The sequence below is a fragment of the Crocuta crocuta genome, unplaced genomic scaffold (assembly GCF_008692635.1).
Source record: "Crocuta crocuta isolate KB4526 unplaced genomic scaffold, BGI_CrCroc_1.0 scaffold118, whole genome shotgun sequence".
NCBI classification, from domain to species: domain Eukaryota; kingdom Metazoa; phylum Chordata; class Mammalia; order Carnivora; family Hyaenidae; genus Crocuta; species Crocuta crocuta.
Window position 1 is genome coordinate 10277541 of NW_027551558.1, and position 23001 is coordinate 10300541.

Genomic DNA, 23001 nt, shown 5'->3' on the forward strand with positions numbered 1-23001 from the left:
GCTTGGGATTCTCCCTTTCCTCTCTCCCTGCCCCTCCCCACCTCTCAAAATAAACACTTATTTTAATTACAAAAAATGTGTTTCATTTCCAAGAATGTGATCTTTGTCTTTGTTCAAAGTTGCTGATCAGTAGCTTGCAAGATGATAATAACAAGCATGAAACACTTATAAGTATCAGACACACATAATTTATATTTCACATATATTTATTTCATTTAAAACTCATAAAATTCCCCTGGCTTAGGGGATCAGCTACTGAGACTCAGAGACATTGAGTAATCTACCCACTGTGTCAATATGGCAGCTTAGCCAGTGTGGCTTAGTGAAGACATAAATCTAAATCCATCTCACTCTAAAGCCCATGTTCTTTTTTTTTTTTTAATGTTTTTTATTTATTTCTAGGAGAGAGAGAGAGAGACAGCGTGAGCAGGGGAGGGTCAGAGAGAGAGGGAGTCACAGACTGAAACAGGCTCCAGGCTCTGAGCTGGCAGTCAGCACAGAGCCCGACGCGGGGCTGGAACCCACGAACCGCGAGATCATGACCTAAGCGAAAGTCGGACGCTTAACCAACTAAGCCACCCAGGCGCCCCTCTAAAGCCCATGTTCTTGAACATCACACCATCCATCACACCAAACCAAATGGTAGAAGTGAAGAAGGAGAATATATCCTTGAAACAGTCAAGACATCCTGGGCTACAGAGGCTGGTCTACCCAGCCTTCAAAACAGATCAAATACTGTCACTGCCATGAATGTTTCAACAACTCCCTTTGGCATAATTACTTATTCTTAGGTAATTTTTTATACTTCTCTACAATAGCTTATGTCACTGGTTTCCTTTGGGTTATTATATTTAGTTGTGAACGTCTTTCTCAAGAGTCAGAATCTTGTCTTACTCATCACTTCATTCCTTACTCTGTGTAGCACAGAGTCTTGCATATAGCAATAACTCAATGTTTGTTACTGGTTCAGAGATAAAGTAAACGAAGCATTGTGGAGATGCATTTGCTTTATTAACTTATTAATAAATGATGTGCTATTGCATAAAACCCGAAACAACTAAACAAACAGAACGTTGGAAAATACTAATATCATAAATACCTTTGCCTCTAGTAAATCGCTAGAAAATCGCTCAGGAATTGGATTCACCCTCCATTCTCAAAGCATTGTCATTGGAGAGAGAAAAGTAAGTGTAGAGAGAGAGCAGAGATCCCTGGCATATATCTGGTACTCAGTAGAATGTGTTTTAAGTTAAAAAACACTCCCAGCCCAGAGCTTTTAGGTCACATGTTTGTCAGACGTGCACCTCGTTCTCTGACATCCTAGACTTCAAGGCGTTGAGCAAGACTTGAAGAGCAACGCCGAGAACTACATTTCCCACGATGCCCCTCGTGTGCACGCAACCCAGCCTGCGACGTCGTTCCCATGGCAACCCAAGAGCCCGCACAATCCCGTCCGCCTCGGAGATCACGGGCCTCCTTATTTTAGGCGGGTCCCAACGCTGAGTTCACGACACCGGGGTGGTCGAGCCAAGATGCCCAGGTATCCCCGCAGCCGTGCTTGCGCCCGGCTTACGCTCCCCTCGATAGCCTAGCTTTCCCTTCTTTCCCACCCCAGCCAGGAAGGGGCGGGAGAGGGAGGGCAGCTGCGGGTATATTTAGAGAGAGGAACCCGGGCAGGAGCTGCCGGTGGAAAAAAATTGTGGTTCTGTTTTGCATGCAACCTCTGGATGGTCAGGGATCCTTAGGAACTACCCATGGGCATGCGGGTTCGGCCGCAAGCAGGTAGAAAAGTCCCCCAGGTAGAAAAGATTTTGAAAGAAAGATCATTCAACTGCAACCATTCACTTAGTAAAAATTCCTTGCAGGCCAAGGAATGTTCTAGACGAAGCGGTTCAGGCGGTGAATTAGACCACAAAACCTCCTTCTCGGAGATGCCCCCGTCTCCTCTCCTGGCGCAGGGGTTCAGGAGAACAGTAAATGAGGGAAACTTGAGAAAGCTGTGTGAAGTGTAAGATGACGTTTAAAGGGGGCCTGCGAAATACATTTTAGCTCTTCAGTTCTGTGATGAGCAGTTTTCATTTCCTGCTCCCTAGATCACGCCTAAACCTTCTCTGAACAGTTTATAAGGACGTCAGGGAGAGAGGGGTTCTGGAGTCCAGCACAGAGCAGGCTAAATCTGTTTTTCTCACCTCGTGCTCATGGCCTGATCTCTGTTGCGTTTATGAGCCTTAATGTGGAAAACTGTCAGGACTCTGCCTATGGCGGTGTAATTGGTTGCAGGTATAAAGTTATGGCTATAAGCTTACAAATTTCCACCAGTGGCATGACCGATGGCCGCACCACCTGGTCACGTCTCTGCTGGGAACTTGCCTAGCAGATTATCACAGGTTGAAAGAATGGTGTGTGGTTCACCAGGTGGTTCAGTTGGTTAATCCTCTGACTCCTGGTTTCCGCTCAGGTCAGGAGCTCTCAATTCCCGGGATGGGGCCCGGTGCCACTGGGCTCTGTGCTAACAGTGCAGAGTTCGCTAGGGATTCTCTCTCTCTTCCTTTTAAAATAAACTTTTAAAAAAAATGTTTAACAAAAAAAAAGGTGTATAAATGAAGACCGGCCTGGGCTGAGTTCCTGGGGATTCACCTGTGAAAGAAGTGCATGCATTTAGCATAAACACATAGTGATACCTATATTGGTCTTGTATAGCGCCTTCCTTCATCCTTGTTTCTTGAATAATAATTATGAGCTCCCAATAATTTTAGACAATTGTATATAGGTCAAGCCCTAAATGCAACGAATTATCCCATTTTAACAATCAATCATGACAGTCTTACAAGGTTAGTATTTTTCTTTAATTGGCAGTTTCGAGATGAAGAACCAGAAGTAAGCCTGGGGAAAAGCACAAAAGCTTGCCTGTATTAGGTGCTCAGTAAACAATTGTTGAATTAATGAAAGGAATGGAGGATTCAGAGAAGCTGGGTAATTTGCCATGTAGAAAGCAGCAGATTCTGGCTTAGAACGCATTAGATCTTGTCTGCATTTTTTTTTTTTTAGTTCAAGACTCCGTTTTTCATTTTTGCTTTCATAAAAGGTACAATCTTATTTGTGAAAAATTACATATGTTTGTAGAGAGATAAATGGAAGGATGGTTTTCAAACTGTGATTTTAGGTGACTTTTTTCTTTCATTATATTTTATATATTAAAACAGGGAATCTTGAGCCAGAAATAGAATTTAAAAAACAAAAAAGAACTATCAGAAAGCAAAGGTTATTTGGCCCCCCATTTTCCTAGATGTTGGTGGTTTTCAAGTTGTAGATTTCCAGAATTCTGTGTACATTCATGTACATGTCTGAGAAGCTAACATACACAGCTTCCGACCTTGGCCGAAAGCCCCAAACTAAGGCAGCGTCACATTTTCATGGCAAAGGTGCTGCTGCTTATTTTCAGCTGTCTGGTATGAACCAGTACAAGGAAAATGACCAATCCTCAGAGGTTTTATCGGCTTATTGCCCTCCCCCCCCGAAAAGGATGCTGATTTGTTTTCTAAATTTAACTAACCTAAGATTTCCCTGAGCTTGAGCCAGATATTGGGAAGGATTCTCTTTGACTGTCTGAATTTTGTTTTTCTGCCTCTTCTAGTGAAACTCTCTGGGAAATTGCAAAAGCGGAAGTGGAAAAACGGGGAAGCAGTGGAGGCGAAGGTGATGGAGTTGAAATTGGAGAAAAATCTGTTTTCTTCATTGGCAGTAAAAATGGGGTAATGCAGTTTTTCCTACTTTTTTTTTTTTTTCCTGAAGAATTGTGATGATTTGGCAACCAGTGGTAAAACTTGTTTTAATTCTCTGGTAAACATTTGGATTCTTCAACTCTTTAACCAGATGACCAAACTCTGGGCTGCTGATTACCTGCGGGCTGTGCCCTATCTGGAGAAGGGGCCTGCTGGGAGTTGAATGGGCACTAACAGCCTCAGCATTTCTTGTCAAGTGGTGTGCTCCAGCGTGAGCCACAGGAGCCCCGAGGAAGGAGCACTTGTTTCTAATCAGACTACCCAAAGGCGCTGTAAATACTAATCTGATGACCCATAGTTCTTGTAACTTGTACAACTGAAACAGACACATAGATAATAAAAACATGAACCTTGTAGAATATGATACACTTAACCTTCACTTAACTAGAGTCATAGGAACTGAAGGGAACCTGGCACTACCCTGGTCTTCCACAGTGGGAATTCGCACTCTGGGGCCCATGGGAAGACTTCTTAGGGCCAGGGAACTCTCTAGAAGTGTATGCTGAATTGTGTGTGATTGTGTATCAGTGCATTTTTATGGGAAATTAGATTCTCTCAGCATTCCAGCACTTCAAAAAGGTTAAGAGCCACTATAAAGAATGGTTCTATAGTTTGACTATCTCTAGCAATGGGGGGAGTTGTCTTTCACAAAGCAGGTTGATTTCATTTTGTTAATTCCTAGTTACTGGAAAACCTGAGTGTTTCAGTAGAACATCCACTGTCCCTATTTCTGACCTATGAAAGTATACAAATACACAGTATTTCTAATTCCAGGGCCCTAATTCCAGGCCTGATCCTTGGTTTTAATTCTTTTTTTTTTTTTAATGTTTTATTTATTTCTGAGAGAGAGAGACAGAAAGAGAGACAGAGAGACAGACACAGCATGAGCAGGGGAGGGTCAGAGAGAGAGGGAGACACAGAATCTGAAGCAGACTCCAGGCTCTGAGCTGGCTGTCAGCACAGAGCCTGATGCGGGGCTTGAACCCACGACCTGTGTGATCATGACCTGAGCTGAAGTCCGACACTCAACCAACTGAGCCACCCAGGCGCCCCTCCTTGGTCTTAATTCTCACCTGTAAAAATTAAGCCTGATTTCCCTTCTACTTGTTACATCTTTAAGTAATTTCAAATTGCCCTTCGGATCGTTAGAGGCAACCATTTTGTTTCCCTGAGTGTGTTTCGGCGTTAATACCTTCCTTTCCTTTGGTCACGCCTTCTGTGTCCTGGATTCCATATCAGTCATAGAGGTTCTGTCATGATTTAGTAACTCTCACCCGGAATTGTTCTACTGGGTCATTCTCAGGAGGGAACAGAGCTTTTGAGGTTTTGCTGAACTGCAATAGACCAGGTCTGCCACCTTCTCTTTTACCAGACGCTGTGCTCCTATTATTGCTTAGAAAAATCCTAGCAAGTCCCATAACCCTGTTCACTAAGGTTGAGCTTGAGATCTGTAAGCCTTTTTCATTTACATTCTTTTGTCCTTAATTTTCTTAGATTGGGCCCTTTGTTACAGTCTGTTTTTAATTATTTTTATTAAGGTGATTCACATATGTGGTTTATAAGCTCAAAGATACTCAAAAGGTGCATAAAGTAACAAACTTCTCCACATTGTGCAGAGCCTCTCAAAGCAGCCTCCTTAATATCTTTTACTTCTTTTCTTTAATTTGCCTCTTAATTTCTGAAATAGCTGGTGGGCTAAAAATGTTAGACCTTATCTGTTGAATTTTTGATAATAGAAGAGAATTTCATTCTCTCTTTTTTTTTTAAGATTTGTTTTTAATTTTTTGTTTTTAATTTTTTTTTATTTATTTCTAGGAGAGAGAGAGAGAGACAGCGTGAGCAGGGGAGGGTCAGAGAGAGAGGGAGTCACAGACTGAAACAGGCTTCAGGCTCTGAGCTGGCAGTCAGCACAGAGCCCGATGCAGGGCTCGAACCCACGAACCACGAGATCATGACCTAAGCGAAAGTCGGACGCTTAACCGACTAAGCCACCCAGGCGCCCCTGTTTTTAATTTTTAAGTAATCTCTACACCCAGTGTGGGGCTCAAATTTACAGTCCCAAGAGCAAGAGTTGAAAGCTTTGCTGACTGAGCCAGCCAGGTGCCCCTAGTTCTCTCTCCTTTGTTTGTTTGTTTATAACAGTTTATTTTGAGAGAGAGAAAGAGTGCGTGAATGAAGAAGGGCAGACAGAGTGAGAGAGAATCCTAAGCAGGCTTCACGCTGTCAGCATGAAGTCCGTAGTTCTGCCTCTTTTTTTTTTTTTTTAATATTTTATTTGTTCTAAGAGAGAGAGAGACAGCATGAGCAGGGGAGGGTCAGAGAGAGAGGGAGATACAGAATCTGAAAGAGGATCCAGGCTCTGAGCTGACAGCACAGAGACCAATGCAGGGCTCAAACCCACGAGCATGAGATCATGACCTGAGCCGAAGTCCAACGCTTAACCAACTGAGCCACCCAGGCGCCCCATTTCTGCCTCTTTTAAGTGCTTCCCTCCAGCCCTAGTCTGCAACATAATTCTTATTAAAATTTTGGGCTAAATCGGTATTCAGGGTTAATTTATTATTTCTAAAACTTGTTTGCTCTTGGGCCAAGTGGATTACTTTCTTTTCCTTGAGCAACTTTTCCCAAAAGTATAAAAATGTCCGTTGTTTTATTTGCTTAGCTTTTGTACACACCTCAGTTTTTATATGCATTAGTTATTTGTTGCTACATAATGAATTACTTGAAAACTTAGCGGCTTTTAAAACAGCAGGCATCGTCTCACCTAGTTTATGAGGGTCAGGCACCTGAGAGCAGCTTAGTTATGTGGTCTTTCATGAAGTTGTAGTCAAGGTGTCATCTGGGACTAAAGTCATCTCACAGCTCAGCTAAATTGGAGAATCAGTTTCCAAGCTCCCTGACATAGTAGTTGGCAAGAGACCTCGGTTCCTTGCTGACCGTTGGCTGGGCTTCGATTCTTCACCATAGAGGCCTCTCCGTAGGGCTGCTTCCACCATGGCAGCTTGCTTCCTCCAAAGCAAGAAATCCAAAAGAGAAAGGGTGCCCGGGACAGAAGCTGCAGTCTTTTATGCTCTAATCTTGGAAGTGATGTGCCATCACTTCTGCCATAAGCTATTGGTCACAAAGACCCAACTCTGGTACAGCGTGAGGGACCTCACCTGGGTGTGAATACCAGGAAGTAGGGGTCATTTGGGACCCTCCTTGCAGCTGGCTCCCCAGGTTTGGATTGCTGATTCTTTCCACAATCCGCACCGGACATTCAGTATAATTTTCATCTAGGCAGTTGTATCAGACCATCTGAAGTTTCCGCTCTGCAGCCAGAGTCCTGCCGTCTTTTAACCCCCCGCGTTAGTCTGCACTGTTGCTGTCAGGAGCGGCTACACAGCCACCGTCCCTCCCCAACATCTTGGGAACTCCCTCTGCCCCTTTCTTGAGTTGGAACTTCCGTTTCCTGGATCCTGTTTCTTCCCTATTCTTGCTTCATTCCCTTATCTTGGTGGAGCGCATTCTCTTGTAGTGTCCTGAGAAAGCCTTACATGGGAAGTAAAATTTATGAGATGCTGCATCTGCATGTCTAAAATTTCCTTTATTTTCCCTCACTCTGGGTTGAATGTTTATCTGGGTATAGAATTCTGTGTTGGAATGAGCCACTTAACTTCTTCCCTTGGTCCTAGTTTCTATCTCAGTCTGAATTGTTTCTTTTGGGAGTGACAGAAAACTCAATTCAAACTGAGGGAGGCACTTTTTGAATTGGTATCCTCAGGGCGCCTGGGCGGCTCCGTCAGTTAAGCGTCCGGCTTCAGCTCAGGGCATGATCTTACAGTCCATGGGTTCGAGCCCTGCATCAGGCTCTCTGCCGACACCTTGGAGCCTGAAGCCTGCTTTGAATTCTGTGTCTCCTCTCTCTCTGTCCCTCCCCTGGTCATGCTCTGTGTCTCGCCATCTCCCAAATATGAATAGATGTTAAAAAAAATTTTGAATAGTTGTTATCTTTTTCACTATTAGATTTTATCTGTATTCCTCTTGTGATGCGTACCATGAGATACCATGTGTTAATTCGTTTCATACAGCCAGGCAACAGTCTAATTACATGACAACATTACATGTGTTCTGCTCTTTGTACAGCATTCCTTCATGCATGTTTGTAAGTTTCCATATAAACAGACAAAATGTGCTGTATTTTCTCTCCCCTTCTGTCTCTTTACATCAATATGTTGAACTCATAGGGGCGCCTGAGTGGCACAGTCTGTTAAGCATCTGACTCTTGATTTTGGCTCAGATCATAATCTCACACTTCATAACTTCGAGCCCCACGTCGGGCTCCAGACTTGACAGTGTAGAGCCTGCTTGGATTCTCTCTCTCTCCTTCTCTCTCTGCCCCTGCCTCCCTCTCTCTCTCTCTCTCTCTCTCTCTCTCTCTCTAAATAAATCAACTTAAAAAATATTTAATATGTTGCACTCGTAAGTCTCATGCCGCAAGTTTTGGTAATTCTTATGAGGTCATTTATTCCCTTGTGATAATACTGCACTTATTATTACCTGCACTTTTGTGCCTCTCTTGTTGTAAGTATTCTTTCCAGGCTTTGTCTAAGCTATTTTCTCTTCTGAATTACTTGGGTCCTCTTCCATTATTGTCTTAAATGTGTTCTTAATGTCATATTTAATGACATCTCAATTTATCTGCATGTTTTTCTCTGATTCTCTCCACTCAGATTTAGATTGTCAAGTCTATAGACATGGGCTTATGATCCTCTTGACATAGGTTTCTTCTCTTATCAAGTGACAATCACTCAAGTATTCCTAGGTATTGGCCAGGAAACGTAGTCATTGACTAGCATTTTAGTTCCCAGATCCCAGAGCTTCCCTTCTGTTCCCAAACTTCAACCTCTGGACAGAAGAAAAGTGGGAAGGAAGTATCTTGACTTCGAAATTTTTCCTTTTCCAGTTTCCACAATCTGGTTGTAAGAAGATGCTTTTCAGGATTCCTTAAGAGATACCAAATACTAGTTCCACATCTTCCATCTTCCACACACATTTTATTGATTACAGCACCCTTTTCTACTGAGCCTGAAGATGATTTCTGATCCATAACATTCCAGGAAGGGGTCGTCACATGAGATAAAATTGGTTTATCATCCCTGACTCTAGTAATGTCACAGTTAAGAGAGGTCAGCCAAAATCCATACGTTGATATATGCACAGGTATAGCATATCCTTCAGATCAACAGAGAGCTGATTTCACATGGAATACCACATTATGTCATTTGAGGACTTTAAGTGTTGTGCACCATAAGTGGGAATTTAAGAAATAATTTTGATCACCATATGAACATTCTGACTAAAATATGTGATTGAAAAATATCCAGATGAGAGAATTTTAATGTGAAATGAAGAATTAGTTTTTTACTGTTTTTCTCATCTAATGTTGTAATAATGACATTTTAAAAATAATATTTAGACATCTTGCTCAAATTCATGGTAACAAAGCCATTGAATTTGAAGTTGGTAAACTCACTTTTACTTATCTAATACCATATTTAAGAGGAATTAGAAAATGTTTATTAATCTATGAAAAATTATAATAGTAAACGAAGCTTAAAAACATTTTTTTAATTATTGTTTTTATTTCATAATTTGAAAACATTCAGATCTTTGATCTCATTTGAGTATAAAAGCCAGATTCTTTTTTTTTCATGTTTGTTTATTTTTGAGAGAGAGAGAGAGACAGAGCATGAACGGAGTAGGGGCAGAGTGAGAGGGAGACACAGAATCTGAAGCAGGCTCTAGACTCTGAGCTGTCAGCACAGAGCCCACCATGGGGCTCGAACTCGTGAACCCCGAGATCATGACCTGAGCTGAAGTCTAATGCTTAACTGACTGAGCCACCCAGGCACCCCCAGGATTCATTTAAATATCCAAGTCAGGGGGCACATGTGTGGCTCAATCGGTTGAGCACTGTCTGACGTCAGCTCAGGTCATGATCTCACAGTTCATGAGTTCGAGCCCCACGCCAGGCTCACTGCTATGAGCCTGTCAGTGCAGAGCCTGCTTCAGATCCTGTGTCCCCCTCTGTCTGCCCCTCCCCCACTGTGCTCTCCCAAAAGTAAATAAATATTTTAAAAAATAAACAACTATCCATGTCAGAAAAATAAATCAGTCAGTCAGCATCTAAGTTGATAAGTCATTATCTTAATAATATTTATATTTTGGAATCAGTTACTTTACTTTTAGGATTGTTGTTCAAGGAATAGTTGAGTTATGCTACTAATGTAATGACAAAGGGTTATTTGTGATTGTGAAAAACATGTAGAAAATATGGCAGCCTGTCCCCAGGGCCACTGATGGGTAGGAAGGGACCTCTCCCCACTCACTGGGAGTATCTTTCATTTAGCGAAGGACACAAAAGCGTTTTGGAAGTGGCCGTGCAGAGCAAGAACAGATGTACCCTATCTTCACCCAGCTCTGCCTGACTCACAAAGTTCATGCCAGGAAGGCAGAACTGCTGGTGACACTATGTACAAAAGGTCACACGATAGGCTGAAATTTATGTGGCATGATGATCTGTCTCTATTTGGGGTGCATATTACGCTTTTATTTTTGTGCTTCATGCTTCCATTGAGGGGCATATTGACAAACTTTTTGGACCTGACCTCTGCATCAACGAGGCCACATTTTTACCAGGTGATGTCAGTGCCCAGGTAGCCAGAACACTCCTCTGTCTTGGGCTGTGCCCCAGAAGGCCCTCCCCACACAAATGGACATCCTTCCCAGAGCCTGGAGCCTGCTTCAGATTCTGTGTCTCCCTCTTTCTCTGCCCCTCACCAGCTCACACTGTCTCTCTCCCTGTCTCAAAAATAAACAAACATTAAAAAATTTTTTTTAAATGCAGAGATAAAAAAATAGAAATGCATATGGTAAAACTTAAATCAGTTTCTGTTTTCAGTGTTTGTATTTTACCAAGTTTGCTTTTTTTTTTTTTTATGTTTTTAATGTTTATTTCTGAGAGAGACAGACAGACAGCATGAGCAGGGGAGGCTCAGAAGGAGAAGGAGATACAGAATCCGAAACAGGCTCCATGGGGAGAGGGTGGTATTTGCAAGGATGATTGTAAAGATAAACTGTGGCCTCTAAGATGGAAAAGGAAAGATGTGGAGGTAGGAGGGGGCTGATGGAGAAGGAGAAATGTCGAGAGGTCAGTGGACTTTTGAGGCCTCTCACTAAGGCCACAGAGTGGTTACTCTGGGGATCCCTGAGGAAGTAGTGGAGAAATGTGTTCTTTGCGTGTGCGATTTTGGAAGTGGTGCAGTTTCCAGTGGTGAAGTGATTCGAGGTATCACCTTGGAGGTGACGTACGGCAGAAGCAGAGTGAAGGCAAGGGTCTCTGAGGAGTCAGAGGCACGGAGAGGTCAGAGTGTTAGGTGGGTTGCCTGTGCCCACGTGGATGTGAAGTTAGCAAGACTAATGACAGCAGCTGAGGAGGAAGGGAGCCTGAGCCGGAAGAGATGACCACAGCCGTCCCGGTAGACTGGGACAAGCCTGTAAAGCTTTTGCAAAATGAGGGAACTGGAATTAATTGTTTAAAGGTGGCATTGGGGAGCAAGGAGGGCCCTGAAGTGCATGGGGTGGTAGGAAAAAATAGCCTTCTTTAACAAGAGTCCAGAGGAAGTGGTCCAGAAGCAGCCATGTTTTAGGTAAGGCTGACAGGTGGAGAGAACATTCTGAAGAAGAGGTGGATACTGGGGAGTCTGGGGGGAGAAGAGGGGGGTATTCTTGTGCCAGATGAAGGGATGTGTAGAGAATTGTGGAATTAGAGCTCCAGGGTTCACGGACCAGAAGAAAAGACTGGACTTCCGATGTGACTGAGGTAATGGGAGGGAAGATAGGATTCATTTCGATAGTCCCTGAATGAACTTGAACTAGGTCAGTGTCTATTGAACCAGGAACCCTAGGAGACTCAGAGAGCAGCAGTTTACTAGGGAATTTTAAAAATTTGGACCATATTTTAACGATAGTCTAAAAGTGTATTTCAGTGCCCAGAGCTGAGTTTACGTTTATGTGGAATTGCCACCAAGTAGTACCTTTACATGAAATTATAATCAAAATTTAAATCAACACGATGGGACCATGAGAATTTGAGAATATTGGCTAGTTATAGCTAAGATTCCTTCCAATTCTAAGAAAGAGTAATTCTGATTCTGTGCTTTCTTGTACATAGAATACAATAGTTTTTGGGTACAGTAGCCTCCCCCCATCTGTGAGGGATATGTTCCAAGACCCCCCATGGATGCTAAAACTTCAGAGAGTACTGAATCCTGTGCATAAACACCTATGATAAAGTTTAATTTATAAATGAGGCACAGTAAGAGGTTAATGACAATAACTAAAAATAAAACAGTTATAACAATATACTATAATGTAAGCCATGTGTATGGGGCCTTTCTGCCGCTCAGAATATCTCCCCTACCTTATGATGATGTGAGATGATAAAATGTCCTCATGATGGACGAAGAGAGGTAAGTGGTATAGGCCCTGTGACGTAGTGTCAGGCTACTCCTGACCTGATGATGACATGTCAGGAAGAGGATCATCTGCCTTCAGACCACCGCTGACCATGAGTAGCTGAAACTGTGGAAAGCAAAATCTTGGAAGAGGAGATTACTGTACTACAGTCTTCATTGATTTAAAACTTTTAAAATATGCTACATGTGATACATGTTCAGTGTAGGAAAATTAGAAAATCCTGATTTTCTTAAAAAAATTATCAGAGGTGTCTAGGTGGCTCAGTTGGTTAAATGTCCAACTCTTAATTCCAGCTCAGGTCATGATTTCCTGGTTCACGAGATCGAGCCCCACGTTGGGCTCTGTGCTGACAGAGCCTGCTTGGGATTCTCTCTCTCTCTCTCTCTCTCTCTCAAAATAAATAAACTTAAATAATAATAATAAAAAAATAAGTTACTAACAAATCCATCACCTAGACACATTTACTGTTAGCTTACTGCCATCCCTCTGGATCTATTTATTTGTGTGTGTGTGTGTTTCTGTATCTCTTAATCTATTAATGTGTATGTGTATGCACGTATGTACATCTCAAAGAAGCAGGAAAAGCTACTTTAAAGTCGAAAACAGTATTATGCTAGTCGATTATAAATATTTTACCATGTCAGCAAGATCTTCCTATATCACCATTACTGATAGCTGCATGCTGTCTCATTATAGGGATTGTAATAATTAGCCAGTCCCCTTTTGGGGAAATTTAGTTTTTTTTCTAGTTTTTCACTTTGAAAGAACCCCTGCCAGCAAACATCCTTCAATAGTGTACATTTTGGGTCCTATCTCAGTTATTTATGTTTCCCATTATTTTTTTTTTTAAAAAGTCATTCAATTTGATAATATCCCAGATATAACCCAGAGCAACTTATTTGTGATTTTTTTTCTTTGGCAAAAAATTTAAAGGTTTTCAGAGGGAAAAAAAAATCCCTACTCAAATGTTCTGTGTTTTTGTCAGTCCAGGATTTCCCAAACTATTTTCCTGGGAACCCAAAGGCTTCCTCCCTTAGAGCTTTCCCTGCTGTGCTTTTTTTGAATCTGTTTTCTTGTAAGAGATTTTTTTTTTTTTTAAGTTTTACTATTAAAAAGAAAGTGATCAAACCACTGAGCCAATCCTTGGCTCAAATGTGAGGTTACCTTTTGTGTGGCAGAGACGGCCAGAACCTACATTTTCTGACTCCTAACAAGAAGCTTAGAACAAGTACATGCTCTACAAGTAAAACGAAAGACAAAAAATACTCTAACCCAGTATCTGGATTGCCTACTTTGAACATATTTGCAGTATGTCCTTTATTTGTATGTTACCTTTTTTCTTTATTTCCACTTCAGCAATTGGAATTAAAACATTTTAGAAGACACTAATCATCTGCTTAACCAGTAATTAGCATTGATGAATAGAGAGAAAATTTCAGACAGCTGCCAAGTTGACCACTAAAGTGAGGTATGATTTGCTAGTATTTGTCATCAGCAGGCCTTTATAATTATAATAATAGCAGTGTAGTTACACTGTGATGGAAAGTTGACAGTTAACTTTTTCCACTTATCAAACTTAGGAACAATTCTGAAAGTTTCTGGTTTCCAGGTAATTTATCATTCGAGTGATTAAAAGCTATTTTTGGCCACAACTATGAATAACAAAATTTTACATGTGGATGACATTAACACAGTATTCTTTCTTTTTCAATTTCCAGGGAAAGACTACTATTATTCTAAGGTGCCTTGACAGGTAAGTGTTATGTCAACCTCTAGACTACATTTTTTGTTTATTCTAGTTGTGCAGGGCAAGTTAGATTCAAAAGACTTGGGAGTGTGAACAATTCTGAGATCCGAATGAAACCTTAATTCTTAGTGAATGCTTAGCATGGCCTTTATTTATTTATTTGTTTATTTATTTATTTTTATGTGTTTTTTTTTTTTAATTTATTTCCGAGACAGAGAGAGAGAGAGAGAGACAGCATGATCAGGGAGGGTCAGAGAGAGAGGGAGACACAGAATCTGAAACAGGCNTTTTGTTTGTTTATTTATTTATTTTTATGTTTGTTTTTTTTTTTAATTTATTTCCGAGACAGAGAGAGAGAGAGAGACAGCATGATCAGGGAGGGTCAGAGAGAGAGGCAGACACAGAATCTGAAACAGGCTCCAAACTCTGAGCTAGCTGTCAGCAAAGAGATGGACGCGGGGCTTGAACCCACGAACTGTGAGATCATGACCTGAGCCGAAGTCGGATGCTTAACCGACTGAGCCACCCAGGAGCCCCTTTGCATGGCCTTTAAAATCTCCTTTAAAGATAAAACCAACAATAAGCAAAAAAAATAAATTCTACAGGATTAATGCCGGGCTTCCCAGTTATATGGGTAAGCAATGAACATGACTCCGATAGCACTTGGCTGCTTTTTTGCTGTGCTACTCTGATATTTTCTTTACTTTTATTTTACCTAGTCCATGATTATTTGAACATTAACTATAATCTTTAAATCGCTCATGGAAGCATTTTTGAAGCACAGTGTTGATCTTCAAACTGTCCTTCTTATCATTTGTTTCTTATACTTCCTAACCTATATGGTCCTAAGATTAAGATTGAGGATTATGATTTAGGACCTTGCAGGAAACTGCTTGTTCCCTTCATTCCAATACCTATTTCTTATACCTTCTCCAAAAAATGTAAAAATAGATGTAATTTTGTCTCAACGTCACATTAAAGAAACATCATCCATGTGAAAAATACTATTAAAGAATTCAAATAATAGAATCCTGACTTTGTATAAGTCCTTTCACCAGCAAACTTGTTTCTTAGAAGAACCATTTATGGTGACACCTGTGTATCTTTCTGTCCCCTGGAAGCATGACTCTCTTTCGACCATATGTGTTTCTTTGTACAAACAAGTCTTCTAACACAGCATCAGCTTAGGATGAAATACTTTGAAATAACAACACTAAACAGAATTATTCATTTCCATTCTTTGATAGTTTACTTAGAAAAAAACCAGTTCTATAATATGTTGAATATCAGAGCTAATTAATTTTGTCTTACAAAGTGGCATTTTGTTTCATGAAAGAAAATTTGTATCTTCTAGCAAATATAACCAAAAAGTCTATATATGTATCAAAACAGAAAGATATACATAGGGATGATATGCAAAATATTTATAATAAAGGTAAATATATAAATCACAAATTCAAAACTTGTTTCTCTTCTCCAAATTAAAAAGATCTATACCAATATTATTCAACCTTAAAAAAGAAGGAAATCCTGTCACACATTACAACATGGATGAACCTTGAGGACATTATGCTAAGTGAAATAGGCCAGCCACAAAAAGACACATACTCTATGATTCCATTTATATGATGTTATCTCAGCAGTTAGATTCACAGAAACAGAAAGTAGAATGGTGTTTGTCTGGGTCTGAAGGGAGGGGAAAATAGTGAGTTATTGTGTAATGGATATAGTTTTGTGAGATGAAAAAGTTCTAGAGTTTGTGCAACAGTGTGAATGTACTTAACGCATTACTGAACTGTACAGTTAAAAAGGGTGACGAAAGTAATTTATGATACATGTTTTGTACTACAATAAAAAAACTGAAATAAATAAGTGCATATATACCATAAAACTGTTTACCAAACAATGTAAGCTGCAATGGAAATAATTCATCAAACCATTGTCAGTCTGTAGGACTTGTTGATGTAATTTGTTAGTTTGCAGCTCTCACTAGTTAAATGATGCCCGTGTTTGGGCCGTGAGTTAAAATAGAGAATTGTGGAGCGCCCAGCTCGTTCAGTTGGTTAAGTGTCCGACTTCGGCTCAAGTAAAGATCTCACGGTTCATGAGTTTGAGTCTTGTATTGAGCTCTGCGCTGACAGCTCGGAGCCTGGAGCCTGCTTTGGATTCTGTGTCTTCCTCTCTCCCTCTGCCCCTTCCCTGCTCACTCTCTCTCTGTCTCAAAAATAAATAAACATTAAAAAAAATTAATAAAATAGTGAATTGTATTAAAGTCTTCCATTGATATCTTCATTAAATCAATAATCATAAGATTCACAGTTCCCCACACTGAGGCCGAGCAAAACCTGATTATCAGTGCTCCCCACATGGCCCGAATGCCAAGAGCTGCCCCCTAACGGCCACCAACACTACCAGCCTGTGTCCCCCCCCCACCCCAGGAGTGCCGTAAGGACTACCCCATCGTGCTGGTGTCATTAGCCATCTCTGCAGCTGTGACAAAAATCCTCGAATATGGTTTTTTGAGGGCTTGTCTTTTACATAAAATTTTTATCGTTTTTACCTCAGTGCTATTCTACAAAGTAACTTTTCTACTAATAGATTAAAATTGTTAAGAGGAAGCAAAAATGAATTGGGTCATACGAGCATGATAAAACCCATGATTGGGGTGGGGAGGGCACCTGTATGGCTCAGTCAGTTAAGCATTCAGTCTTGGATTTGGCTCGGGTCACAATCTCCAATTTTGTGAACTAGAGCCATGCATCCAGCTCTGCGGTGACACCGTGGAGACTGCTTGCCATTCTCTGTCTCTCTGTCTTTGTCTTTGTCTCTCTCTCCCTCCCTCCCTCTCCCCCTTCCTCTCTTGCTCTCCCCCTCCCTCCCTCTCTCTGTTCCTCCCCCACTAACGCACTCTCTCTCTCTCATAATAGATAAACAAACATTAAAAGAAAACCCGTGATGGTAATACTACCTGTCTTTCTTGTGCAGGGACGAGCCACCAAAACCAACCTTAGCTTTGGAATATACGTATGGAAGAAGAGCAAAGGGGCATAATATAGTGAGTGTCTTCTTAAGTGATGTGCTGTGCCTGTGGGTGGGGAGGCAGTGATGCTGACTTTGTTGTATATTTTCGTCTTCTCTGTAATGCGTAAACGTACCCAGTTGTACACTCCTAACTACGTACTCTGAAACTTCAAATTCAGCTCAGCAGACGTGAAGGCAGCCCGAACAGGAAAGTAATTGAGCCGTCTCATTTATTGTGTCTTAAAATGCTGGAATGAGATTCCTTTGTAACTTGATTGTACAGTTTTTGGGCGTATTTTTCTATTAGTTGTGTTAATGTGACTTTTTCTTCTTTCAAGTGGGAATAAGATTGTGAATTACATCCTGTCTCCCAGAAATCTGCTAAAAATATGAGTTTGACTTGTAAAATATTTATGAAAATGTACTATTCAGCGTCCAAATTCTTAGCATTTTTACAAACGTATCTTCAAGTTAGTAACACCGTTTGAGACTGAGACCCTCATTCGTTACAATCCTATTTTCACTTGTTTGAGTGTCTCTTCAGAGGAAAGTTGGAGATTATTCCGAACAGAAGGAGAGTTCATGGTATATGTTAGAAGGTTGAAAAAAAATCCAAACTAGAATCGTCTTGTGGAGTTCTCACATGGAAGGAGGTCATTTCTTAAATAGTTAGGAGAAGGGAAGAACCACCCATCTATAACGGAAGGCCCCACCGCTTCCATCACACAGATCTTCCATTACAGATCGATCTAGTCCAAATGTTTGTCATTGGTGTGCAAGAACTAACACTGCATGTTGCCACTTTCTAGATAAGCCAGTGAACGTTGGTTGTTAAAACTGTAAGATTAAAAAGAAAAGAAAAAACATTAACATATTGAGATGCATGAGAATTTTGTGACTCACATGAATTTTGACATGAGTGGTGACCTAGAAATGAGATTGCCCTTTTCATTGAAAACTCTGAAAGCACTCTCACCGCTTCACTGTGGAGGAGAGCTCTAAGAACTACCCTTCATCAAGCTGTGAAGGGGGATTTTCCAACGCAAAACTATTTCCCCTACAAACACTGATGATTCACTTACCAACAGCAAATACTCAGATCTCAACAGCAAAACAATTTTAGTGATTATGAGATGATAATTTGTTAAAAATCTATGTATTCACCTAAATAAAACCTGCTTTAATGACTGTCTCTTCCAAGTTCATGGCAGCAGATATATTAAAAAAGTGATTTTGTTTTCCACTGTGTGTCAGCAAGTTGGGCTTTTTCATGTTCATTCTGGAAGATTCCTGTCTTAGATTTCATGTTCCCTGAGTTCTAAATGGAAGCCCTTGGCCCCTCCCACAATCATGCTGTTACAGAAGGCTCCTCAGCAGCAGGGCAGAAGCAGAGACGCCATTAGCTAGTTGTCCAGGAAGGTTGTCGTGAAGTAGATGGTCTTATTCCCAAGCTACGCGGCTGCCTCACCCTTTCAGTCGCTTAATACTTAAAGAATCCTACAAAAAGGGAATCGGTTGTTCAGTCTCTTCTTGTTCCCCACCTCTCATGTTAATGTTTCACCTTTGTATTTTGGAATAGATGTTTTGGTGCATTTTAGGAGATGGGATAGAGAAAGGGGAAAGCTTCGACTGCCAGGAATCGGTTTATTGAGGACTACAGTGTTTTGTATCCATAACCATTACAGACTGATGTTAAATGAGGGGTAAGAAGTGTATAAAATTCAAAAAAGATTTTAAAAATTTAATATGAAAAATGCCTGTGGTTTTTGTTTTGTTTTGTTTTTTTTCCAGCCAAAAGATATTGCTCACTTTTGGGAACTAGGTGGAGGGACCTCTTTATTGGACTTAATCAGCATACCCATCACAAGTGACACCTTGCGGTAAGTGAGCCAGCGTAGGATGAATACGAGCAGGCTTTGAGGAGTCAGAATTGGGGGTGGGGGGCAGTTTTACGTTGCTGAAGGTTGACACTCTCTTCCTTTCTATGCGCTTAAAGTGTAATGCCTTCAAAGAGATTTTAAAAGAGCCAGGGGTCTGGCCTGTGCTGACAGCTGGCATTCCACCCAGAAACATGTTTTGCAAGCCTGCAAACAGACAGAGGATGTCAAATAACACTTGAGCAATGAGTTCACTTGGCAAACATGAATATGAAAAGCTTAATTCTTCTGAATACTTATCCAAGTGTAAGCTCATTCAACCCTGAGTTTTTTTGGTCAGCTGGACATTGTAAGTCTGCCTTTGAATTTAATGCTAATCAGTACTGTGGAGGCTTCACCCGAGGGAACAAGGAGTTTGTGGAGGGAGAAGGTCTATTTGCTGACCTAAAAGAAATAGAAACTTGGGGGAAAAAACTCAAACCCTTTGGTGGTGGTTCCTGACAATGCCTCCCACATGTTGGCCAATTCAGATGTGGAAAATTGTGACATTTCTCACAGTGTTCCTGGGAATGTGTCTCAGCCAAGGAAAACACAGATTTTTACATCTGAAAGATCTTACTCTTGTCAGGGTTTAACACAAACCATTGCTGCTACCTGGACCGAATACAAAGGGCTGCACAATTATTTGTTACATCTCAGCTACTGAGATCGTTAGGGTATGGAATCATTTCTGCTTAACACAGCAGTTGGTTTTCCATAGCTAGTTGGGGACAGATAACGTTGGCTTTATTCAGTGAAAATTTCTTCTTTTAAAGAAATTTAACTTACTTTTACTTATTATAAAAGTAGTACCATATATGTTCATGTAGACATCTTGGAAAACCACTGAAAGAAAGAGCGCCCCGAATCACCTGAGAAACAGCCACTGTGAACATGCCGAGGTATCTCTTTCAGTGTTTTCAGCACTCACAAATATGGGGCGCCTGGGTGGCGTAGTCGGTTAAGCGTCCGACTTTCGCTTAGGTCATGATCTCGCGGTTTGTGGGTTCGAGCCCCGCGTCGGGCTCTGTGCTNTCTACTTTGTACAGGGGCGCCTGGGTGGGTCAGTCAGCTAAGCGTCTGACTTTTGATTTTTGGCTCAGGTCATGATCTCACAGTTTCTGAGATTCAGCCCCACTTCCGGCCTTGCCCTGAGCATGGAGCCTGCTTGGGTCTGTCTGTCTGTCTGTCTGTCTGTCTGTCTCTCTGAGCATCTCTCTGCCCCACCACCACCCGTTTTTCTGCTCCTCCCACACGCATGTGCTCTCTCTCTCTCTCTCTCTCAAATAAGTAAACTTTAAAAACTGACATTATAAATATACTTTGTCCAGATTTGGATGCTTTATATATATGTTTAGATCTTTCTTTTCCATTTGTAACCACCATATGCCCCTGACATAATTTTTCAGAACCATGGGATTTTACAGCTGTGTAGAGCTCCATTTGTCCTCCTTTAACAGAAACAGATCATTGAGGCCACCCAGAAATTAGGGCCAGTCCTGGTGGCGTGATTGGGACATGGCGAGGAGGGCGGCCGCTGAGGCACCAAAGCTGCCAGCCAGTGTGGCCAGGGGCAGAGAGGGGTGCGATGGCCGGGAGCCGCTCCCATCTGGGTTCTGAGCGGGCTCCAGTTCTGGCCCTGACTTTGTCACATCACCTTCTTACATGATCTCGTTCCCCTCCTCTGGCCCAAGAGGCTTGGCCCCCGATGGCTTTGTGGAAATTCTGGTTTCTGCAGGAAGCCACATTTTGGCACAGCTTGTTTATTTTTTTTTTTTTAAAGTTTTTAATTGTGTTTTTAAATGTTTGTTTATTTTTGAGAGAGAGAGACAGAGCATGAGCAGGGGAGGGGCATAGAGAGTGAGACACAGAATCGGAAACAGGCTCCAGGCGCTGAGCTGTCAGCACAGAGCCCGTCGTGGGGGCTCGAACTCATGAACCACAAGATCACGACCTGAGCCAAATTCGGAGGCCCAACCAACGGAGCTGCCCCTGCAAAGCTTCCTTAATGCCTCACTTTGTGAGTTCTTGTGTCTTCTTCATTCCCTAGAACCCCACGGCAGCCACAGCTTGCTTTAGGAGAGAGAGGAGGTCAAGGTTACGATGAACAGAGGGAAGGGGAGCAGTAGGCCCGCGGCCAAAGTAGGCTGCTGAGTGGGTAAGAAATTCATGAAGAACATTTCACTCCTAATGTAGTCGTAAATCTCAAGAGTGTTTTGTGACTGGAATCAATTTGACACATAATTAATTTCCTTGTGCTGGACAAAGTCTAGCAACTTGAGAAAAATAATATTGCCAAATGCTATTAGATACTGTTTATCTTTAAAATGATTGTTTATAGGATAATTGTAAATACACTGAACAGTCTTTAGATAATTTGTAATGAAGCATTTCCTGTGGGTTCATTCCCCGTTTAAAGAGTTGTTAAAAGGTTTAAAAAAACCTTTAAGGATGAGGTCGTGCCATTTGAGACAATACGGATGGACCAAGAATGTGCCGTGCTAAGTGACATAAATTAGACAGAGAAAGACAAATCCCATAGGATTCCACTCATGAATGGAATTTGAGAAAAATAATAAACCAAAAGTAGAATCAGACCTATAAATTCAGAGAACACACTGAAGGCTGCCAGAGGGGAAGCGGGTCGGGGCTGGGCACAGTGGCTAAATGGGTGTGAGGTCCTAGCTTCTGGTTATGGAGTGAGTAAGTCACAGGAGTAAAAGGCGCAGCGTAAGAGACACAGGGAGTGACGGACACCGTGAGAGCGACGTAATGGGACAGATGGAAGCTACTCTCGTGGTGAGCACAGCATCATGTAGAAACTTGTCAGTCACTAACTTGTACACCTGAAACTAATGTCACATCCTGTGTCAACTACACTCATAAAAAAAAAAAAATGAGCTGTCATTTGCTCTGAAGGTAAAGTAACACACGTGTTTCCAATGCAGTGGAAACACAAATTTTAATCTTGGAAAAAAGTCAAATATTCCATCTCGTTTTCACTTAAAGTTATTTTTCATTTGGAAAAATGATAAATTTCATGTTATACACATCTTACCACAATAAGAAAAAGTGAAACCACAGTCATGTTTTTTTTTAATGTTATATTTATTTTTTTTGAGAGAGACAGGCAGCATGAGCAGGGGAGGGTCAGAGAGAGAGGAAGACACAGAATCAGAAGCAGGCTCCAGGCTCTGAGCTGTCAGCGCAGAGCCCGATGTGGGGCTCGAACCCACGAACTGTGAGATCATGACCTGAGCTGAAGTCGGACACTTAACCGACTGAGCCACCCAGGCGCCCCTGTTTTTTAAAGCATTGAACCATACCAAACCTCTGAAATAAAATTAATTTCCTTACTATTAAAAATATATGTGTGTGTTATGTTATTATAGTCAAGCAAAGCTGTTATGAATTTATTAAAATGATGTAAATAGGATTGGCTGGACAGTTTAATGGCACACTAATTTTATAGAAAGTCTTGATAATTACTGTCTAAAAGACTGTTTTCTGAAGTGACACCTATAGTACTGTTTCGCTTGAATTACACAAAATAGCTGGTTTGCTCAAACTAAGCAAAATAACTGACAATATTATAAAATAACTCACATGTACTATAATTCCTTGCTACATCTACTAGCAGGATGTTTTCCTGTTGATCAAGAATACATTGGCCCATGATGATGACTCTCCCTACTTATTATGACCATTTTCTGAAATACTCCTAGATTTATTTTTTGATAAAATATTATAACATTTCACTTACCATTTTAGCCATTTTTAAGTGTGCGGTTTATTGGCATTCTGTATATTTGCACTGATGTACATCCATCACCACCATCCATCTCCAGAACTTTTTCACCTTCCCAAACTGAAACCCTGTCCCCGTGAAATAAGAACTCTCTACTTTCCCCTTCCCTGGCCCTTGGCAACCACCTTGGTACTTTCTGTCTATGAATTTGGCCACTCTCGGTACCTCCTGTAAATGAAATCATGTAGTACTTGTCCTTTGAGCCTG

The 23001-nt window shown here is 41.3% G+C and overlaps 1 protein-coding gene across 2 annotated transcripts in view; it reads left to right on the forward strand.

Moving 5' to 3' along the window:
• Window positions 1-1437: 1437 nt before the first annotated feature.
• The window catches only part of DYNC2LI1 (dynein cytoplasmic 2 light intermediate chain 1), a 42919-nt gene continuing 21355 nt past the window's right edge, over window positions 1438-23001 (forward strand). For both annotated transcript variants that reach the window (XM_077749374.1, XM_077749373.1), the window contains exons 1-5: window positions 1438-1540; window positions 3635-3752; window positions 14021-14055; window positions 17035-17104; window positions 18862-18950. In XM_077749374.1, coding sequence (XP_077605500.1) covers window positions 1533-1540; window positions 3635-3752; window positions 14021-14055; window positions 17035-17104; window positions 18862-18950 — 320 coding nt within the window. In that variant the 5' untranslated portion in view covers window positions 1438-1532. The remainder of the gene's footprint in view (window positions 1541-3634; window positions 3753-14020; window positions 14056-17034; window positions 17105-18861; window positions 18951-23001) is intronic.